Source organism: Rattus rattus, chromosome 16 (genome assembly GCF_011064425.1).
Source record: "Rattus rattus isolate New Zealand chromosome 16, Rrattus_CSIRO_v1, whole genome shotgun sequence".
Lineage (NCBI taxonomy): Eukaryota > Metazoa > Chordata > Mammalia > Rodentia > Muridae > Rattus > Rattus rattus.
In genome coordinates this window covers 32,028,477-32,046,991 of record NC_046169.1, presented here as the reverse complement: position 1 = coordinate 32,046,991, position 18,515 = coordinate 32,028,477, and the positions used below count along the sequence as shown (strand labels likewise).

The following is an 18,515-nucleotide window of genomic DNA, read 5'->3' as shown; positions in this document are numbered from 1 at the left end:
CTTGGTTAGCCTGGAACTTGCTTACATCTGCCTGCCCCCAAGTGCTGGGATTAAACCTGGCCTTCTTTTTGAAGCTGTCTTTTGAGGCTGGAGATTTGATCATTGGTCAAGAGTGCTTGCTGCTCTTGCAGAGGACCGAGCAAGGCTTGACATCCAGCCCACGTGCTGCCTCGTAACCATCTGTAACCATCTGCAGACTCAAGGAGCCTAGTGCCCTCTCTGGCCTCCACGCACCAGCTATACACAGTGTCCCGACAGGCGTGCAGGCAGAGCACTCATCCACTACAGATAGTTACAGTATTATTTCTGTTGTCTGTACATGACACTTTGCCAGCACGTTTGTGCTTGACTGTATGACGCATGGCGGACAGTAGAAGCTCGGGAACCAGAATCCCAGACAGTTGGGAGCCGCCATGTGCACATGCTGGGAACCTGAGCTCTGATCCTCTGTGACATCAGGTGCCTGAACTGATAAGCCATCTTTCCAGCCTCTGTTCAGGATCAATGAATTTTAGAAATTTCAACCTGAAGTCTAAAATGAAAATTTAACAGAATTTTTTTTGTTTGTGGCTTATTTGGAATTGTTTTCAGACATAGTCTCATTGTGTAACCCTGACTGGTCTGGAACTGGTTATGTAGACCAGGTTAACCTCAAACTCAGCAATCCTCTGCCTCTGTAATACCTGGAATTAAAGGCGCGTACCCCACCATACTGGCTGCTCTTTACCACTGAGGAGATTCTCCTGTAGCCAGGCTGGCCTCCTTGAACTTGCTGTGTAAATAAGGCCCCAGAGCCCTGAGGGGAGAGGGCACTGGCTGTCCTGGAACTGAGTTCTAGGTGGCTGTATGCTGCTCTGAGCAGCACCCTCCCTGTTCCTACGCAGAAGCACCACAGTGTGGACCCACGAGTTCTCTCCTGCTCTGCGCACAGCTCAGTGCAGCTTTTGTATTACAGCTTTTGTTCTGTGTGTCTTTTGCTGTCGCCTGCAGTGCCGTCCCCTCCAGTATGTTGTTGGTTGGTTTTAGTTTTTTCCAGCATATCACTCCTGTTAATTGCATCCCTGAGTAGTGTTAGTTTAAAGGAGTCTTATGAGCCTCCAGTCCTGGAAAGTGTTATTACTACATAGTAGTAATTTCCAGGACAAAGGTTTGGTGGTGGTGGTGATAGTTTGTTTTTTGGTTTTGTTTTTAGTTTTTTGGGTTTTTGTTTGTTTGTTTGTTTGTTTTTGATGGGTTTGTTGGGTTAGTTTGTTTTTCTGATATTGATGGTATTTCTGAGGATTGAACATTGAACCCGAGGCCTTATATATGGTGATTTAGGTAAAGGGAGGGAGGGAAAGAGGAGGAAGGGAGAAGAGAGTCTTTAAGTTGCCCAGGGTAGCCTTACCCTCTGCCTGTGTTCCAGGAAGCGGGGAAGTCATGCTGCAGTCACAGGCTGTAGTTTGAGTTTGTAGTTGTAGTTGTAGTTGTAGTTTGTCTTTCAGTTTGTGCTGTGCTGTGAGCAGTGTCTGTTCTTACTCGGACGTGTTGTGTCATCTCTCCTTGTGATCAGCTGTAACTGTATTGCACGCATCTGTAATCCAACACTTGGGAAACTGAGGCAGAAGGATCAGGAGTTCAAGTCAGGAGCACAAGATCACCTTGAGCTACATGACACCCTTTGTCCACCTCCCCCCGTCTCTGCACGCCACATGCCTTCTGTAGCTACTTCCTGCCTGTGCTGCTGCCATAGATGAGCATGCTGTCCTCCGCCCCAGGTTCTGCTGTTCGCCGTGCGCTGTGACGCGGTGGCACTCCTTTCATCCATCTTGGCTTTCCAGCCAAGACTTCGTGTGTTGCAAAGCTTTACGTCCTTAGACTTTGCATTATCCTGAGGCAGAGTTCGCATGAACTATACAAGGAAGCACAGTCATGCGTCTTGCTCCTTTGTCAGGCCGTCTCCAGGATAAAAATAGTGTGCTGTATGTCTGGGCATTATCAGCGTGAGGAACTGCATCCTTGTCTCTCCGGCTGGCATTCTGCAGTGGGAACTTTACACCCCGTAAAGTCAGAAGTTGACCTAGAGAGTCTCGCCCTTCACAGAGGGAGAATAGGGATAAACTTGTTCTGTGCATAAATAGAGGACCTCATGCATTTCCTTAGCGTCTTAAACTGCTATTCCAAGAACATAACAGTTTCTATCTTCTAAGGCGAAACCCAGAAAGTCCTGGGAAGTAGCCATCCCTGCCTCTGTAATTCCTGTACTTCTGTGCTGCTACTGAACAAATGGAGGTGCTGGGCAAAGATACTTCTAGCATTTTCCAAATATACAAAGTCGGTAAGCCACGTTTTCTTGCATGGCAGTGAATCTCTGCATAAAATCATGTCAGGTTCCTCTTGCCATCAATCACACCTTCCTTTCATGCATCCTGTGAGAACATGCCTGTCAGGGAATTACCAAAAAGGAGATCACACACACACGCAACCAGAGTCATTGAGCCTACTCCGGTTTCCAGTGCTCTCTGTAGCTGTGTGGATTTGAACTTCTTATCTTGCCTCATGTACTGAGCTTCATGGGCACACCACACTGCAAAGGCTGAAGTAAACTCCTGATGCTTACCGCCGTTGGCATCGGTAACTGGTGTTCTTTTCTACAGTGGGAGAAGGCTCTTGTTGACTGAGGGCGCTTATTAGCAGTCACTAGACCTAGTAGTCACACTTCCCTTTACTTGATTAGGGTGACAAAGAAGGCCTCCAGATACTGCAACATGGCCTCCGTTGGGCAAAATTGTTCTGATAGAAAGCCAGTGACGTGAAATGGTAAAATATGGTTTATATAAAGTGTCGTCTGAGATGAATGTCTTTGTGGAGGGCAGGCATCCATGACTAGGTTGTGTCTTGTTTTGCTCTGTTTAGAGTATTTATTTTGCAGAGGTTATGGATCCCCAACCAGCCTCAAAAGCTGAGGACCTCGAATGTCTGTTGTCCTTGTCTGTCTCCACCTCCCTGTGCCCCAAGTGTAGGTGTGCGCGGTCTCTGCTGGTCCATGTACTGCTGGGCATGGGCCTAGGCCTAGGACACCACATAAAGCTTTAACAAAAGTGCCGACGTGTTGCAGTAAAAACCGGTTCCTGTGCATACCTTGGCAGTTGCACTCTCGCTAATTCTGGCTCCAGCGGGCCATTGGAACTAACACTAATTTCTCTCAGCGGCTCCACACTGCACTCATCTACTTTCTGACCCGCTGTCCTCAAGCCATTACAACACAGCACCCTGTCAGGCTGCCCCGCCTTCACTCACAGCTCTCTTGGCTGGTTTCTACCACGCCAGCATGCACATCCCAATTCTGTGGCGGGCCCAGTGCATCTTGAACTCAGTTAAGTTTCCACGTGAAAGAACACATCACACAATATCCTCTGGTCCAATTGATAAGATATAGTTTGTCTATCTAGACAACACAAAATCCTGTACACATCCATCCCTTAAGAATAATCATAACATCCTGTAATATGTTCAGAGAGGAATCTTAACATCTGCCGCCATGTTCTCTCAGTTCTTCCTCCTTGCTCTGTCCTCCTCTGCCTAAAACTTTTCTCCTGCCCATCTTGCCTTCTCCTCCAATGACAGGCCTTGTTCTATCCTGTACCTGCCCTCACCTGCATAAGGACATCAACCTACAGTGAGGAGACTTTACTGAGATTAACTAGACGAATTTTTCTTTGATAAAAGTAATATTTAGGTTTATGGGTTTTCCCCACTCAATCAAATTTCCTTTCCTTTTTCTAATGTACGGACTGTCAATATTATTTTGGGAAAATTTTCATAATACTGATTTCTTCTATTTTCAGGTTTACTTTCTAAATAGATAAAGTAGCATTTTCATTAAGTATTCAGGGTTGGGGATTTAGCTCAGTGGTAGAGCACTTGCCTAGCAAGCGCAAGGCCCTGGGTTCGGTCCCCAGCTCAGAAAAAAAAAAAAAAAAAGTATTCAGCCAACTTTTTAAATATTTAAAACAAACACCGACACTAACAGTTGCTTTAGCTCTGTTGCCTGAGTAAAGAAGCCATGTTCCATGTTCTCTGTGACTGTGGCATGCAGTTCCTCTGCAGTTAGCATGACATAGCAAACAGACTTGATGGCTACAGTTGATGCGATGTCCTGGGAGGAAGTGCACAGTGACACAGAGGGCGTTTGTGGGCAGTGCACGGTCTTCTGGCCTCTGTGTCCTGGGTGTTGGGACTAAAGGTGTGCTCAGCTCTTAGCTGGTGTCAGGAAAAGGAACCCGTACAGGGGTATGGAAGACACAGCAGTTCTTCTTTTCTTTTTGTGTAGTGTTGGGTGGCATTGTTGATTAGAAATCTGCTACTTGGTGGACTTGGTACTGTATGATTTTAGATGAAATGAAGGCGAGCTGGGCTGGGCCTGTAGCTCAGTGGTGGGCCTGTTTAGTCCCAGAGGTCCAAAGCTTAATAATGGCTCTGACAAAATACAAACTGGATGGGAGTAAAGCAGGAGTGGAGTGACGGGTGTGGGTTGGTATTAGCTTTTTTGTCATCTGTTTTTCTTCGGGATGGAGCCTTTCGTGAACTTCTTAAATGTTATAATTTGGAGTGTCAGTCCCTATGGTCTCTTCCTCCTCCCATCCTAATGCTGTATCTTATGAACACTACAACATAAGGGTAATCGCCCCACAGCTAAACCTGAAGGCTCAATCACATGCCTGAAGCGGAGGGGAAAGCTCAGAGCAGCTGGAGAGGGGTGGGAGCTGGGTAAGACAGCTTTTGGAAGGCAGGCTCAGAGTCTAGTCACACTGCCTTGTAGACCACCCACACAGGTGCATGCAGTGTACCCAGGAGGTGTCATTCCCTTTCAATGTGTCCCTTTCTCTCCTGCAGTACCAAATATGCCCCAACAGCGACAAGAGCAGCACCATCAAAGCACCATGATGCACCCTGCCTCCGCAGCAGGGCCGCCTATCGTTGCCACCCCGCCCGCCGCTTACTCCACGCAGTACGTTGCCTACAGCCCTCAGCAGTTTCCCAACCAGCCTTTGGTCCAGCACGTGCCGCATTATCAGTCTCAGGTAAGGCCGAACTCGTTCACTCCTTACAGAAGCATCTCATTTCTACTGTTTATGTGTTTATGGGTCTTTTTGGCTTTGTTTTATGCTATCAGATAGTTAAGGAGTTGGGGCCTTTTAAATGGCTTTCTTTTTTATGTGTATGATTATTTTTGCATGTTTTAAACCATATGCCATGCTTGGTACACTTGGGGCTGGTTGCAGAGGGCAGGTGCTGCTCTTGCAGATGACCCCCCTGGGTTCATTGTCCTCATACCTATTTCAAAAGATCCTTTGATCTCCATGGGGATCTGTACTCATAAAAAGCACAAATACTAGGCATAGCCACATAAAATAAATCTTAAAAAGAAAAAATTTGAAAAGGAAGTGTTGAGAAATAGAACTCTGAAATGTTTCTGGGAACCATCAAGTCAGGAATCGGAAGGGACTGGGCCCAGTAGTGTTTCCTGCTAGTGATAGGGCCCAGGCTTGGTTCCCAGCACCACGTAGCTGTTCAGACCCCTTCCAGCACTGCACATACACAACCCAGCACGCGCACGCACACATGCACACACATGCGCACACAGAGTGAATCTTTAAAAAAGAATCTTAACTAGAATTCTCATCGTTCATTTTGGTATAATGTTCTTTTGTCTAAATACAGCATCCTCATGTGTACAGTCCTGTCATACAAGGTAATGCCAGGATGATGGCACCACCAGCACATGCTCAGCCTGGTTTAGTGTCGTCTTCAGCTGCTCAGTTCGGGGCTCACGAGCAGACGCATGCCATGTATGGTAGGAATCATTTTATTGTCCTTTCTGTGTGTATGACTAAAGCATTGTGAAGATACTCTGTTTAAGAATAGCTTGAGGGAGGGAGGGAAGGATGGAGGGAGAAAGAGAGGTGTAGTGGTGTGACTATCCTGGCTACTAGTGGTGGTGGACAGACTAAAGTACAGGATCGTTTGAGCCAAGGAGTGAGAGACAAGCCTGGGCAACATGGAGACCTCAGAAAACAAGGAGTAAAAATAACCTGACTCTTTGTGACAGTGAGTGTTGAGAGTCTTAAAACAAACTTATGTCTGACGTATTGGCCGTTTATTTCTACGTTGTACCTGCACTTCCTCTTTCGGATACGCTTTTCCTTTCATAAATGATGAGATAAGCTGGGCGTGGTGGTGCGCACCTTCAATCCTAGCACTCTGGGGTTGGGGGCAGGCGGGTCTCTGTGAGTTCGAGGCCAGCCTGGTCTACAAAACAAGTCCAGGGTAGTCGGGGCCATATAGCAAGACCCTGTTATTAAACAAAACAAAACAAAACAACTGATGCTGTGTAATGAGAAAGCATCTTTGGGGGAAAGATGTACTTTCCTTCCTTTCTGCCCCAGGTCATTCTGCTTATCCTGCCTCAGCCTTGCAGGAAAGAAAGGGTGTAGTCCTCCTTCCTACTTGCCACATCTTACCAGGTAGGGTCGGATCGCCTTATGGCGTGCTGTGTGCTTTGTACAGTCACCTTAAATTACTCCCAACTTGAAGCACTATACCAAACTTAACACACATTTTTCCTAGTGGCATTTGAATTCTTTGGAATGTTAGATAAGTTTGGGTAATTGATCCAGTTGAGAAGTGTACACCGTGGATCTGAGGGTGTGAGTGCCTGCAGATGTACAGACACTGTCTAATCTTTTCAGTTTGTTGCCCTAAATGAGCATATGCGGACGGTTAAGATTCTGTGTTCTGGAAAACACTTGAAAGAGTAACGTTGTCTACCCCGAGCGTTCTCCCTGTTTGTGATCACATGAGTACCGAGCAGGCGCATACCCGTCACAGGGTAGATTAGTAGTTAGGATACATTAGGATACGTGCCATGCAAACAGTTGCCTTTGTAAAAAAGAAACCTGAGGTCTGCTTCTTCTCATTAACACAGAGTTTAATGAGATCACTGTCACTACCATCGTCCTCAGTGTGTGCTCAGCATTTGAAATAAAGAGTAGGGCAAGTGCTGCTGTATTTTAGAAAATATCTTCCAAGCAGTCAGTCCATTGGCCCGGCATGGGCGAGGGAGTGTAGATCTCAGCCCTGTGGACATCATGAAAAAGGAGGATCAGGCACTGAGGCCAGTTTGAGTGGTAGAGCAAGACCCTGTCTCAGATAAAAGTCCTCCTGAAATCTGATTTATAAAGGGACAACCTGGTCTCGTTTATAGTTCCACCATGATGTGTCTGTCCTTCAGCCTGTGTTCAGTTGTACTCCCTGGGATTACATCAGACCTTGTGTGGAAGGCCCTGGTGCTGTCTCTTCCTGGCTTTCCTGCACCCTGCATGTGTTTCCACAGTTTTCCAGATTATTAAAAGACTCGGTTGAAGCTCTTCCATTGTTCGGACACTGCTGCCAACTGCATGCTTCGGAAGTAGGAGAGGCCTCCGTTCTGCTGTTCTCGGCCCCGTTGGACTAGGGGGAGACTTTGGAGCTGAAGATTCTAGTGCTTTTAGGAACAGCACTTTGTGGCTGCCAGTGCAGGACTGTGCAGAAGCCGCCTCCCTAGGGCTGCTGATCTGGATTTGCCTTTGTCATGTAGGTCTGATGTCAAACGCCCACTAGGAAAGGAATTGTTTGGGGTTCTCCCACAGTCACATGTGCTTTTTTGTATGTTGACACAGGTTTGCCTTGTCAGTCATTTCAGTTACTTCGGCTGCTCCATGGACCAGTAAGGCTAAACGTACATACTGTTTGGAAGTTGTTGTATGGAAATGCTACTTTTGTGTTCGTTTTCTTGGAAAAGTATGCATTTTCTATAACCCAAGAAATCAGATACTTGAGGATGTTGATTTACAATGTAGTGTGGCTTTGTCCTCAGTCCAGCTGCTGGTTTGCTTTTTTTGGTTTTGTTGTTGTTGTTGTTGTTGTTGATTGTTACTGGTGCGGTCAAGGCGGACTGTGTGGTGTCACCTTGTACTCTTTCTGAGGAAGGACTTCCATTCACAGACTCTCACCTTGTTATCTCTGCCCCCCCCCACAAGTGGTCACTGTAACCTCTGTTTTCCTCATATCCAGTGTCCTGCTCATCTGAGTTGGTATTACTGCCATGGTTTCATTTTCAGAAACAATGATAGAGCTGTCTGACTGACAGACAGGTCAGCCAGAAGAACTGAATGTGTTCTTACTGTCCCCACTTCCACTCCTCCAAAAAGACAGGGTCTCTATATAGCCCCAGCTGTCCTTGAGCTTGCTAGATAGGCCAGGCTGGCCTTGAATTCAGAGATCCACCTGCTTCTGCCTCCCACGTGCTAGGATTAGAGGTGTGCATAGCACAGCAACTAAATATGTTAATATGCATAGCAGACAAGTTTTTAGTACAATAAGCATAAAGACATAGGATTCCCATAATCCTCCTGCCTGACATCTGCTTCTTAATAGTCATGTATTCTCCCAGATGCTTTAATTAGGCCCTTTAGACAGACACATTTTAGTATGAATAGTGTAATACTTACATACTTATTTTTATATCATGAACCTTGGGATTTACTACCCAAGGGCCTGTGGTGACGATTGTGTTGCTGTGAAAAGTTATGTATCATGAATTTGCTTAAATACTGTTTTATCTGGGTACCTTGCTTATGTCAAGGCTGTTTGATGGATGCCATGTTGGTCTTTTTATCAGTTAATGGTTCTCTATCAGATAATAATCTTATTCTTTTTATTTAAGCAAGTCAGCGTGCGGACTTGCTACCTCAGTACAGAAGGAAAGCCTTGCGGTTCAGTCCTGTTCGCTTGTAAATCTCTGCAGCAATGCTTACTTACAGTGCTGGTCACCCCTGTATAAGCGAATCGTGCGGGAATACAAAAGAGCACTGAATATGTCGGCCTTTCCAGAACATCAGCAGTGCACACCTCAAGAGGCTAATTTACCTTTCTATTTCCCAAATTCAGCATGTCCCAAATTACCATACAACAAGGAGACAAGCCCTTCTTTCTACTTTGCCAGTGAGTTGGGTTTTTATACTAATTTTAATTACACAGTAGACACTATTTAAGGGATACATGTTAAAGTAGCTAACTTGTTGGAGAATATTTTCTTTCTACCAGACAGAATCAAAGTGTGCATGTCTGGGCTGGGGTGTGGCACAGTGGTGGAGTTCTTGCTCTAGCATGCATCAGGGCCGGAGTTCATTCCCTAGTACAAAAGAAAAAAGGAAAAGTAGAGAATTGTGGCTCTGTTTGTATAATTCAGCTTTGACAGAAGAACTATGCCTTAGCTTAAGAATTCTTGGAGTCAGGAATCAGATCTTTCCGGAAGCAGTTTGAATACAACGCAAGAGTGTAGCTGTGTGGGAAATACCTCGTGTTTTCCTCATTCAGGGGAGCCTTTTTTGAACAATTTTACAAGCTTGTGTAGACTTTAAAGCACTAGTTTATAGTGCCTGGGACTACAGAGAAGAGCCCTTAGTGAGATTCCTGTAGCACAGGGAAGATGAAGCAGTTAGTCCGTTCTGTCTGATCTGGGTTTGCATGAGTAGAGGCTTAAAGTACGGGGAGCAGATACATCTGTGGTGCCCAGAGCTTCCTTCAGTGCTGCAGGCCCCGAAGCGCAGGCCTTGAAGCCCATAGGCTGCCTCCTTCCCTAGGTTAACTTGGTAGATGGATTTTTCCTATTTTCAGGGCAGTGTTTTAAAATGAAGCAGCTTTGGTAGGCTAATTACTGAGAGACCTTTTAGAAATGTATGTTGCTGAAGTCACTTTGTATGAAACATGAGTTCTAGCAGACATTAAGACTTAATGTTCTTAAATTAAGGACTAAATGTCGGGCTATTTTGGAATGGCTACTCATCATCAGATGCAGGGTTTTGGAAACATTTTTACCTTAAGTTTTCATTAATTGTGCCGAGCCAAAATTAGTTGCTGCTTTTTGGTGCCTGGGATAAGTTAACAGATGATGTCCTTTCAGACGCTCTTGGAAAAGGAGACTTGTTGAGAATGTACATGACGACATTAAGGACATAGTTTGAGGTCTCTTTACCATCTTGCTGGCCCTGTTATGGTCACAGTCATTCCCTTGGCAGATGGCTAAAAGGTCTTGAGTCACCATCCCTAAGCACTGATAGCCTGAACACAGCTTCCTCATGAGAGGAGTCAGCACCAAAGCCAGCAGCTGTTGTTGGGGATTTTAGTCACCACAGTGTTCTGCCCCTTGACCACTGCCATTTTGCCTGGGCTAAGTTTGATGGCTTCTATCCCCTCTGCTCCCTAGAATTTGCTCCTTGAGGAGGAGGAGGAGGAATAATAATAATAATAATAATAATAATAATAATAATAATAATAATAATTCCCTTTGGAATTATTACTGAAGGTGGTGGATCCTGTTTTGCTTATTTTCAGTGTTTGCAGTGACTTGTGCATCCAGGGTCAAAATGAGAGAACCTATTTACAGATTAAACATCTGGCCCTGGGGACTGAATTTGCTTCTCTTAACATCTTGACTCAGGAGACTGTTTCTGGAATGCAGTTAATGATAAAAAGATTTGACGTATTTAGAATTTTAAACACTTAAGTCAGGAAGCACTTTGTCCTCACCTCACCCAGCTCTCATGGAGGCCGCAAGCCTTGTAAGTAGTGGTTTAGCAAACAGCGGTTTCAGAGCTTCTGAGAGGATTTATGGTATTTCTAGCATAGAGCAGAAAACCATTTAATCCTGCCCTTAGCTGAAAGCCTTGCTCGTTATTCTAGAATTCTGTTCTTGTTCACCTTCCCCACCTCTGCTTTCCTTGTTGTTGTTTTTATAATTTCCCTCTCCTCACTTTTTACCGCACTTAGCTTTGCTGTTGGTCAAATTACAGTATTAGATTCCCATTTCCCCAGTTGTTCATATTTTTTCACGGGGAAAGGGTCACATAAGGTGCGTGTTTTTAGACTCTGAGCCACACAAGTGAGCAGATGAAAACCCTTCTGTGGGTGCTCCTAACAGTGCTGTGTTAGAGCGCATGCGTGTGGGCCTCAGCAGGTCAGAGCAGGGGTCACCTTTGCCGAGGACTCAGCCTTGGTTCCCAGCACCCTCGTGGCTGCTCACCGCCATCTGCAACTCCAGTTCCATGGGATCCAGTACTCTCCTCTGGTCTCTGTGAGCACTGCACACATGTGTGTTGCACAGACAAAACACTCATATGCATACAATAAAGAAAACTTGTTAAAAGATGTGTGATAGGGCCAGCAAGATGGCTTGGAGTTTCATCTCCAGAATCCACATAAAAGCAGAAAGAGACAACCTCCTCTGCTGACTTGCACAGAGCCATGTAACCTTCCTCCACTCCATCCCCTGGTGTGCGCCTGCACACGCACACGCACACACACACACACACACACACACACACCCCAATAATATAATTTTAAGGTTTTTAAGAGCCTTTAAATGTCCTTATATATAAAATTAAATTCAAAACTGAATGTGGTAGCCAGATTATGACCCCACCACATGAGGAGCTAAGGTGGGAGGGCCTCTTAGAAGTCCAAGGTCAGGCTGGAGAGATGGCTCAGTGGTTAGAGCACTGACTGCTCTTCCAGAGGTCCTGAGTTCAATTCCCAGCAACCACACGGTGGCTCACAGCCATCTGTGTGTTACAACATCTTCTGGTGTGTCTGTGTACTCATATGAATAAAAATTAATTTAAAAAAAATTAAAAAGTCTTAAGGTCATTTTCAGCTGCTTGTCAGGCTTTTGGGAAGCTTGGGCTCTACCAATCCCTGCCTCTAATTAATTATAAACTCTTAAGAACATGGCTGAGAGCATAGCTCATCGGTAGACTGTGTACTTAGTGTGCTGGAGGCTCTGGCTTCAATCCTCAGCATAAACTGTGAGTGAGTGAGTACTAAAGCTGTCTGGTCCCGATCCTGGCTGGATATGGTGTCCTGGTGCGAATCTACTTGGAATCTCAGGGATGGTGGGTTCCAGGCCATCTTAAGCTATAGAGGAAGAAAGAACAAGGGGGAAAAAATCTTTTAATTCTCTTTCCAGATGACAGTGTCAAGACTTTGCATTTTCCCCGTTGACAAATGTCCTTCTGAGACTGGACAGACATGATTCTGTCGCTGCAGTGGCTCTGCTCCCATGGTGGTGGTGGCACAGCATTCACTAGAGCTCCCTTCAGGGCGGTTTGTTGTTTGCCCGCTGTTCTGGGACTGGAGCTCAGGGCCTTCTGTGCAAAGCTCTGCACTGGCTGTGTCTCCAGCCTTCTGTTTACTTTTTAAAAACTCCTTTCTAATCTGAATACGTAGGAATTCATTGCTAATGGAATTTTAGAGCTTGAGCTTCTGTACCCACTGTCTTTATGAGACCCCATAAGGAGACATTTAGGATTGCTTTACCTCACTGGGACTTAACATTGTTTTAAGGAAACACTTGATAAACACTGGGTGGGGTTTTAATGTTTGTGGTTTTAAAATGAGACATTTGGACCAGTTTTCACCATCCAGCAACCTAGTCTACATTAGCAGACCCTATCTCTAAAAACAAGTAGTTTTAAGTGCTATGATGGTCATGGGTGGCTTTTAACAATCAGCAAGTTAGAAGACAGACTGCTCTCCCTGACTCCCTGAAACATTGTGACATTATGCTGCTTGGTGTTCTCATTACACATCTGTTGACCCACCTGTGTGTGGACACACATTTGTGTCCCGGAAGCTTTCAAAGATTCTGAGCACAGTTGCCTTCATCAGTCTCAGCTGGATACTGAGGGACATTGGTGGGAGCTGTGACCTTGGTGGTTGGATACAAAGGCCTTGCCAATCTGGCGCTCTGCTTTGTCCTCTCAGATGCATTCGCTATTCAAGACCACACATTGGAAATAGGATGCCCTGCCCTGCACTGTGACATCTCAGGAATGTTCCCTGTCCCTTACTCAGCTGGCACACAGCCAGAGTCCTCCATGCTGGCTATTCTGGGAGCTTTGGTGCTGACCCTAAGTGGTTTTGCTTCTCTGCCACACCATATCAGTGTTTGCTGACATGTTACCCAAAGTGCATGAAACTGTGACAACATCTGTGTGTGGGTGTGGCTGTGGAGAGCTAAGGGCTCAGTGCTGAGATGTGCGTCCTGAGAGCAGTTCAGTTTCTGCTTGATGTTTAGTTGGTGCTTGGTGCCCTGAGCTACCCAGACTCAGTAGAGTGAGGCCTTCCCTGGCTTCCATTCTCAGCATGCTGCTCTGTAAAGGCACGGTTCACTTAACACTTGATCTCCTTGTTTATCCTCCTAGATGGACAAAGAGCTGCCTCCGGGTCTGTCTTTGTGGTCACATTTTAAGAGATGTTAAAAAGCTGTTGCTTTGGTGTTGTTCTAGATAACGGGGCGGGGCGGACAGTCTCCTCTCCAGGCCTTGATTAGGAGATCCTCAGCGGGGACAGAATAGTGAAGTGGGCATGTGACTGATTGAGATGGCTTGTGCACAGGGACCATTCCTGGGCAATAGCATGGTGAGGTAATCAGATGCCAACCTTGTAAGAGAGGCTGCACTGTCTTCATTTGGCCCAGTGTGTGTCTGTTGGAGTTGTTTCTACCTAAGCCTCCAAGAGAAACAGGGACTGTCTGAGTAAAGTCAAACTGACTCAGTGTTAGCGCAGTGTGTAGAGCTATAGCATATGGGTCACATGCTGGCCTTGTCCGGCAGAGCCCTTCTATCTATTTTTCGGATTAGACTGGGCCTGCTGTACAGGGCTTCAGAGAATGGCAGTGGAATGAGTTATACTGCAGTGGTCAGGAAAGCACTGTAAATTAGGCATAGGTGGGCTGGCAGGGGTCATCGATGTGTGTCAATTGTACACATTCCTTTTCCTCTCACCCCAGTTTCCACCGGCTCCCTCGCTCAGCAGTACGCACATCCTAATGCCACCCTGCATCCACACCCTCCACATCCTCAGCCTTCGGCCACTCCCACCGGACAGCAACAAAGCCAGCATGGTGGAAGTCATCCTGCACCCAGTCCTGTTCAGGTAAGCAGAGGCCTGACCTGTGCGTGCACAGCTGCTCCCTTGCTCGCTTGTCCCTGCCACTTTACTTACAAGACTCCGTGTGATCAGGGCCACCATCCTCAAGCAGCTGCGAGCTGTTGTGGGTACAGGGGAGGTCTTGAAAATGTGCGTCGGGGTAGGCCATTCCCTAAGGGTGAATGCCAGAAACAGAAGTGTTAAAAGGCTCTTAGTTAAGTATAAAGCACTCTGGAATTTCATTCCTGAAACCAAGCTGTAATGCTGCCTTCTGTTGGCGTCCTCAGTCACATGTGCTAATGAGGACAGTTAAGGCCTTGTTTGGGCTTGTAACTGCCCAGCTGAGACTGGGGCTCGAGTTCCAGAAAAGACCCTCTGGTCAGGGCATGCCTGTGCTCTCCTTTCTCACCTCCCTGGGGTGTGGTGGGATGTGCTGGCCTGTTGCTGTCACTCTATGATGCTCTGACCCCAGTGGCTTCTCAGTGAAGAAGTTTCCCATTGCTTTACAGCACCATCAGCACCAGGCCGCCCAGGCTCTTCACCTGGCCAGTCCACAGCAGCAGTCGGCCATTTATCACGCGGGGCTGGCACCAACACCACCTTCCATGACACCTGCCTCTAATACACAGTCTCCACAGAGCAGTTTCCCAGCAGCACCACAGACAGTCTTCACCATCCATCCTTCTCATGTTCAGCCGGCATACACCACCCCACCCCACATGGCCCACGTACCTCAGGTAAACCAGCACTAGCCAAGTTGTTGTGAAGGCCACATAGGGAGTGGTGGTGGTCAGATAAGCAGCAAGGAGCCAGTTGCTCCCCAAGCCAGGAAACCCTGTGTGTGGTGCCATCTGCCTGTCTGCCCCTCTCCTGCTTAGTACGTGATCTTCTGGCCCTCAGTGAATGTTGCTATGATTTTTGTGATGGATCAGTGAAATTGTGATTTAGCATTTCCCAGCTGAGACCTTAAACTCTGAGTCTGGAATGCACCCCAGTCCTTTCCTTTCTGTGTCTGCTTCGCTCCGTCTCTCTAGCTTCACCACTGTGTATATGTGTACACATACAGACACCTCTACACACGCACACGTGGGAGCCCGAGAGCAGGGTGGCAGGCAGCGGTTCTCAGCTCTCTGAGGGGGACTGCACTGGGCCTGTTAGCTTGAGTTAGTCACAGGAATTCTGAGAAGTGTCCCAGTTGTTTTGCCTGGTTACCTCTGCTGTTATCCTGTATTGTGCTTCCTGAGCTCGGGCCTTGGACTATGGTGCAGTGGAACTGAAGCTCCAGAGTAGCCCCAGGATCATCTGGAGTTTTCTTACCCCCAGTGTAAGGTCTGAGGTTGAAAGGTGTGGTTGCTGATAGAGCCAGGGCAGCCCAGGGCCATGGAGAGGCCCTCTCTATAGCTGTTAGCGTAAGGTGGCTGCATCAGATGTTTCTGCTATTTTTGATCATGGTTCCCTGAGGTGGGTCTCACTTAGAAGAGTTACTGAATGATTCTATTTCCTGTCTCAGTGTGCCAGTGAGGCTCTGGCAAGGTGTGAGCTAAAGATGCCGTGTAGTTGGGTGTCTTGCAGAAGGCTAGCTTGTTACTGTCCTTCCCCTAGAATATACTCCTGTTGATTGGCTGGCAACAGTGGGGAGGGCAGCCAGTTTGGTCAGTGTGCTTTGGTGGAGTGAGACTTAAGAAAATCAGGGTCCTGTGAGTGTCCAGCAGAGGTTGTGAATTTATGTGTAAGATGGGCTCACCCCAAACCTCACTTATGTGTTTTGTCAGAGAGTAAGAGGCTAATATAGGGAAAGCAGAGAGTCACAGGCCTGCTTGGAGGTGTGAACCAGTGCTTTGCTGGTGTGATGGTCTAGAGCGGTGCACAGGATGGGAGGCAGGAAGCAGCTTCTTCCTGCTCGGCCCACTCCCTGCAGAGCCGAGGTCGAGCTTACCAACCCGTTAGCTGACATCACCTTTCTAACTTAACTTTGTTGCCACTTGATACGGAGCACCGGGTTGATCCAACTTTAGATCACTCTCTGACATCATCTCAGTGGAGCCAGTAACTGCAGCCTCTGCTCCATCAGCTAAGCTTTTAAAGGGAGGGGCCTAAGTGCCACTTCACCCTACTTTGGGGAACCCATCATGACTGGGGAAGGGCGGAAGAGGAGACTCAGGAAGCTGCTGAGGGTGCTGGGGAGGCTGCCCCCCTGCAGGCCCTTGTCAGGCTTTCTGACTTGAAAGGGGCATTGATATCTTTGGCCATGCGCCATAGCTAAGAAAGTGCCCTTCCCACCCTAATAGAGGCCTGCTTTTGGTGAAGACCTTACCCTGTGTGGTAATCTGAGCAGACATGTTGGGGACTAGGAGGCTGTAGCCAACTTCCCCATTTATCCCTGCAGGATCTACCTCACGGTGACCCAAGAAGTCCATCTTGCCCCTTCTTGAGCCCTAGTCCAATGAAAGGAATAGTTGACTTGTTGTTTAAGAAGGAGATGTTGCCTGTATGCGTAAAAGAGCTCTCTGTTTCAGGCTCATGTACAGTCAGGAATGGTTCCTTCTCATCCAACTGCCCATGCGCCAATGATGCTTATGACGACACAGCCACCCGGCGGTCCCCAGGCCGCCCTCGCTCAAAGTGCACTACAGCCCATTCCAGTCTCGACAACAGCGCATTTCCCCTATATGACGCACCCTTCAGGTGAGGCGTGTGTGTGCAGGGGCCGCCGGGGCACCCCGAGTTCTGCTCGCAGAGGTAGAATGGCAGGCAGGACCAGTGCTTCAGGCTGCAAACCTGACTAGCAAGGCCCGACCAAGTGTGCACAGGAGGGATCGTGACGGTCAGGGAGCATCAGAATCTGTGTGTGTTCTGCTGGTATCAGGGTTGGCTTGAGAAGCAGCAGCCTCATTCTGGGTAGCTGATGCATGCCGAGGACTCAGTTGGCCTTCCTGGTTATGTATGATAGGCTGGATAGGGCACGCGTGTTCCTTCCCGAGTCCTTTATAGGCTGATGTGGGGGGTTTATGCCCATGGCCAAGTTTGATTGTAGCTTGGAGAAGAACACTGATGAGCACGTGCTGATTGCGGACTGGTTTGAGTGTAGTTTTAGCCCCAGCCTGTGCCTGGACACAGGACACCCATGATGTCTCGTACTGGATGGCTACTGTGACGACACCTGTCTTCCCTGTGACTTGGAAAGCAGTGGTGCTTGGCTAGCATTAGTGGGAGGGGGAGTGAAGGCCTGTGCTCCACAAGCAGCAAGTCCAGGACTTGTATCTGAAGTGGTTTTATGTCTGACTGGTTTGTTTCTCCTCACCCCCCCTTCCCTCCCTCCCCAACCCCACCTTGGCTGCAGCTGGGGGAGAGAGGGCAGCATTAAACCTCTGGCCTTACTCAGCTAGCACAAGAGCAGTTGACAGTCACGTGCTGCAGACAGACACTAGGCTGGTGGGCAGCAGTCCTGTGTTGTTTAAATAGCCACTTTTCTTTTTTACAGTACAAGCCCACCACCAACAGCAGTTGTAAGGCTGCCCTGGAGGAACCGAAAGGCCAAATCCCCTCCTCCCTTCTACTGCTTCTGCCAACTGGAAGCACAGAAAACTAGAACTTCATTTATTTTGTTTTTTTAAAAAAAGATACACTGATTTAACATCGGTAGGAATGCTAACAGTTCACTTGCAGTGGAGGATGTTCTGGACCGAGTAGAGGCATGTAGGGACTTGTGGCTGTTCCATAACTCCATGTGCTGTTGCAGGGTCCTCAAGTACCCAGCTCTGCTTGCTGAAACTGGAAGTTATTTATTTTTTAATGGCCCTTGAGAGTCATGAACACATCAGCTAGCAACAGAAGTAACAAGAGTGATTCTTGCTGCTATTACCGCTTTAAAAAAAAAAAAAAAAATCAAGACTTGGAACGCCCTTTTACTAAACTTGACAGAAGTTCAGTAAATTCTTACCGCCAAACTGACGGATTATTATTTATAAATCAAGTTTGATGAGGCGATCACTGTCTACAGTGATTCAACTTTTAAGTTAAGGGAAAACTTTTACTTTGTAGATAATATAAAATAAAAACTAAAAAAAAAATTAAAAAATAAAAAAAGTTTTAAAAACTGATACCCAGTTAGTGTGTGTTTGTGTTGACTCCTGCTGCTGTGGGAGGCAGACCCCAGGGAATGGAGGCAGGCCGGGTGTGCTCTCTGGAGAGGTGCTGACCAAATGACTTTTCTTCTTCACCTTTAGTATCTAGAAAAAGTCAAGACTGAGACTCCCTCTCGGGTGGAGAGGTGCAGTTGGCTTCAGCAGAAGGAAGGTGGGCAGCGTTCCAAAGCCCACATCTGCAAGCAGGTGCAGACTCTGTAAGCTTGCTTTTCCTTTTCTACAGAACCAAATGTGGTTGATCTGAGTTATCCCAGTTCAGGCCTGTGTCACCAGCAGGGGGCAGAAGATACTTCTTTAAAAAGGAAACAAAGAAGCCCGACCGGGCCAGGGTGTGTCCTTGGTGGCTAAGTACTGTCTAGT

General features: G+C 47.1%; 1 protein-coding gene across 8 annotated transcripts in view; it reads left to right on the top strand.

Moving 5' to 3' along the window:
- Atxn2 (ataxin 2) overlaps positions 1-18,110 on the top strand; it is a 93,895-nt gene extending 75,785 nt beyond the window's left edge. For 4 of the 8 annotated variants that reach the window (XM_032887100.1, XM_032887107.1, XM_032887105.1 and 1 more), the window contains 7 exons: positions 4,876-5,063; positions 5,704-5,836; positions 8,971-9,024; positions 13,871-14,016; positions 14,520-14,747; positions 16,527-16,695; positions 17,492-18,110. In XM_032887100.1, coding sequence (XP_032742991.1) covers positions 4,876-5,063; positions 5,704-5,836; positions 8,971-9,024; positions 13,871-14,016; positions 14,520-14,747; positions 16,527-16,695; positions 17,492-17,520 — 947 coding nt within the window. In that variant the 3' untranslated portion in view covers positions 17,521-18,110. The remainder of the gene's footprint in view (positions 1-4,875; positions 5,064-5,703; positions 5,837-8,970; positions 9,025-13,870; positions 14,017-14,519; positions 14,748-16,526; positions 16,696-17,491) is intronic. The other 4 variants (XM_032887102.1, XM_032887101.1, XM_032887103.1 and 1 more) reach the window with 3 other exon arrangements.
- Positions 18,111-18,515: the final 405 nt, after the last annotated feature.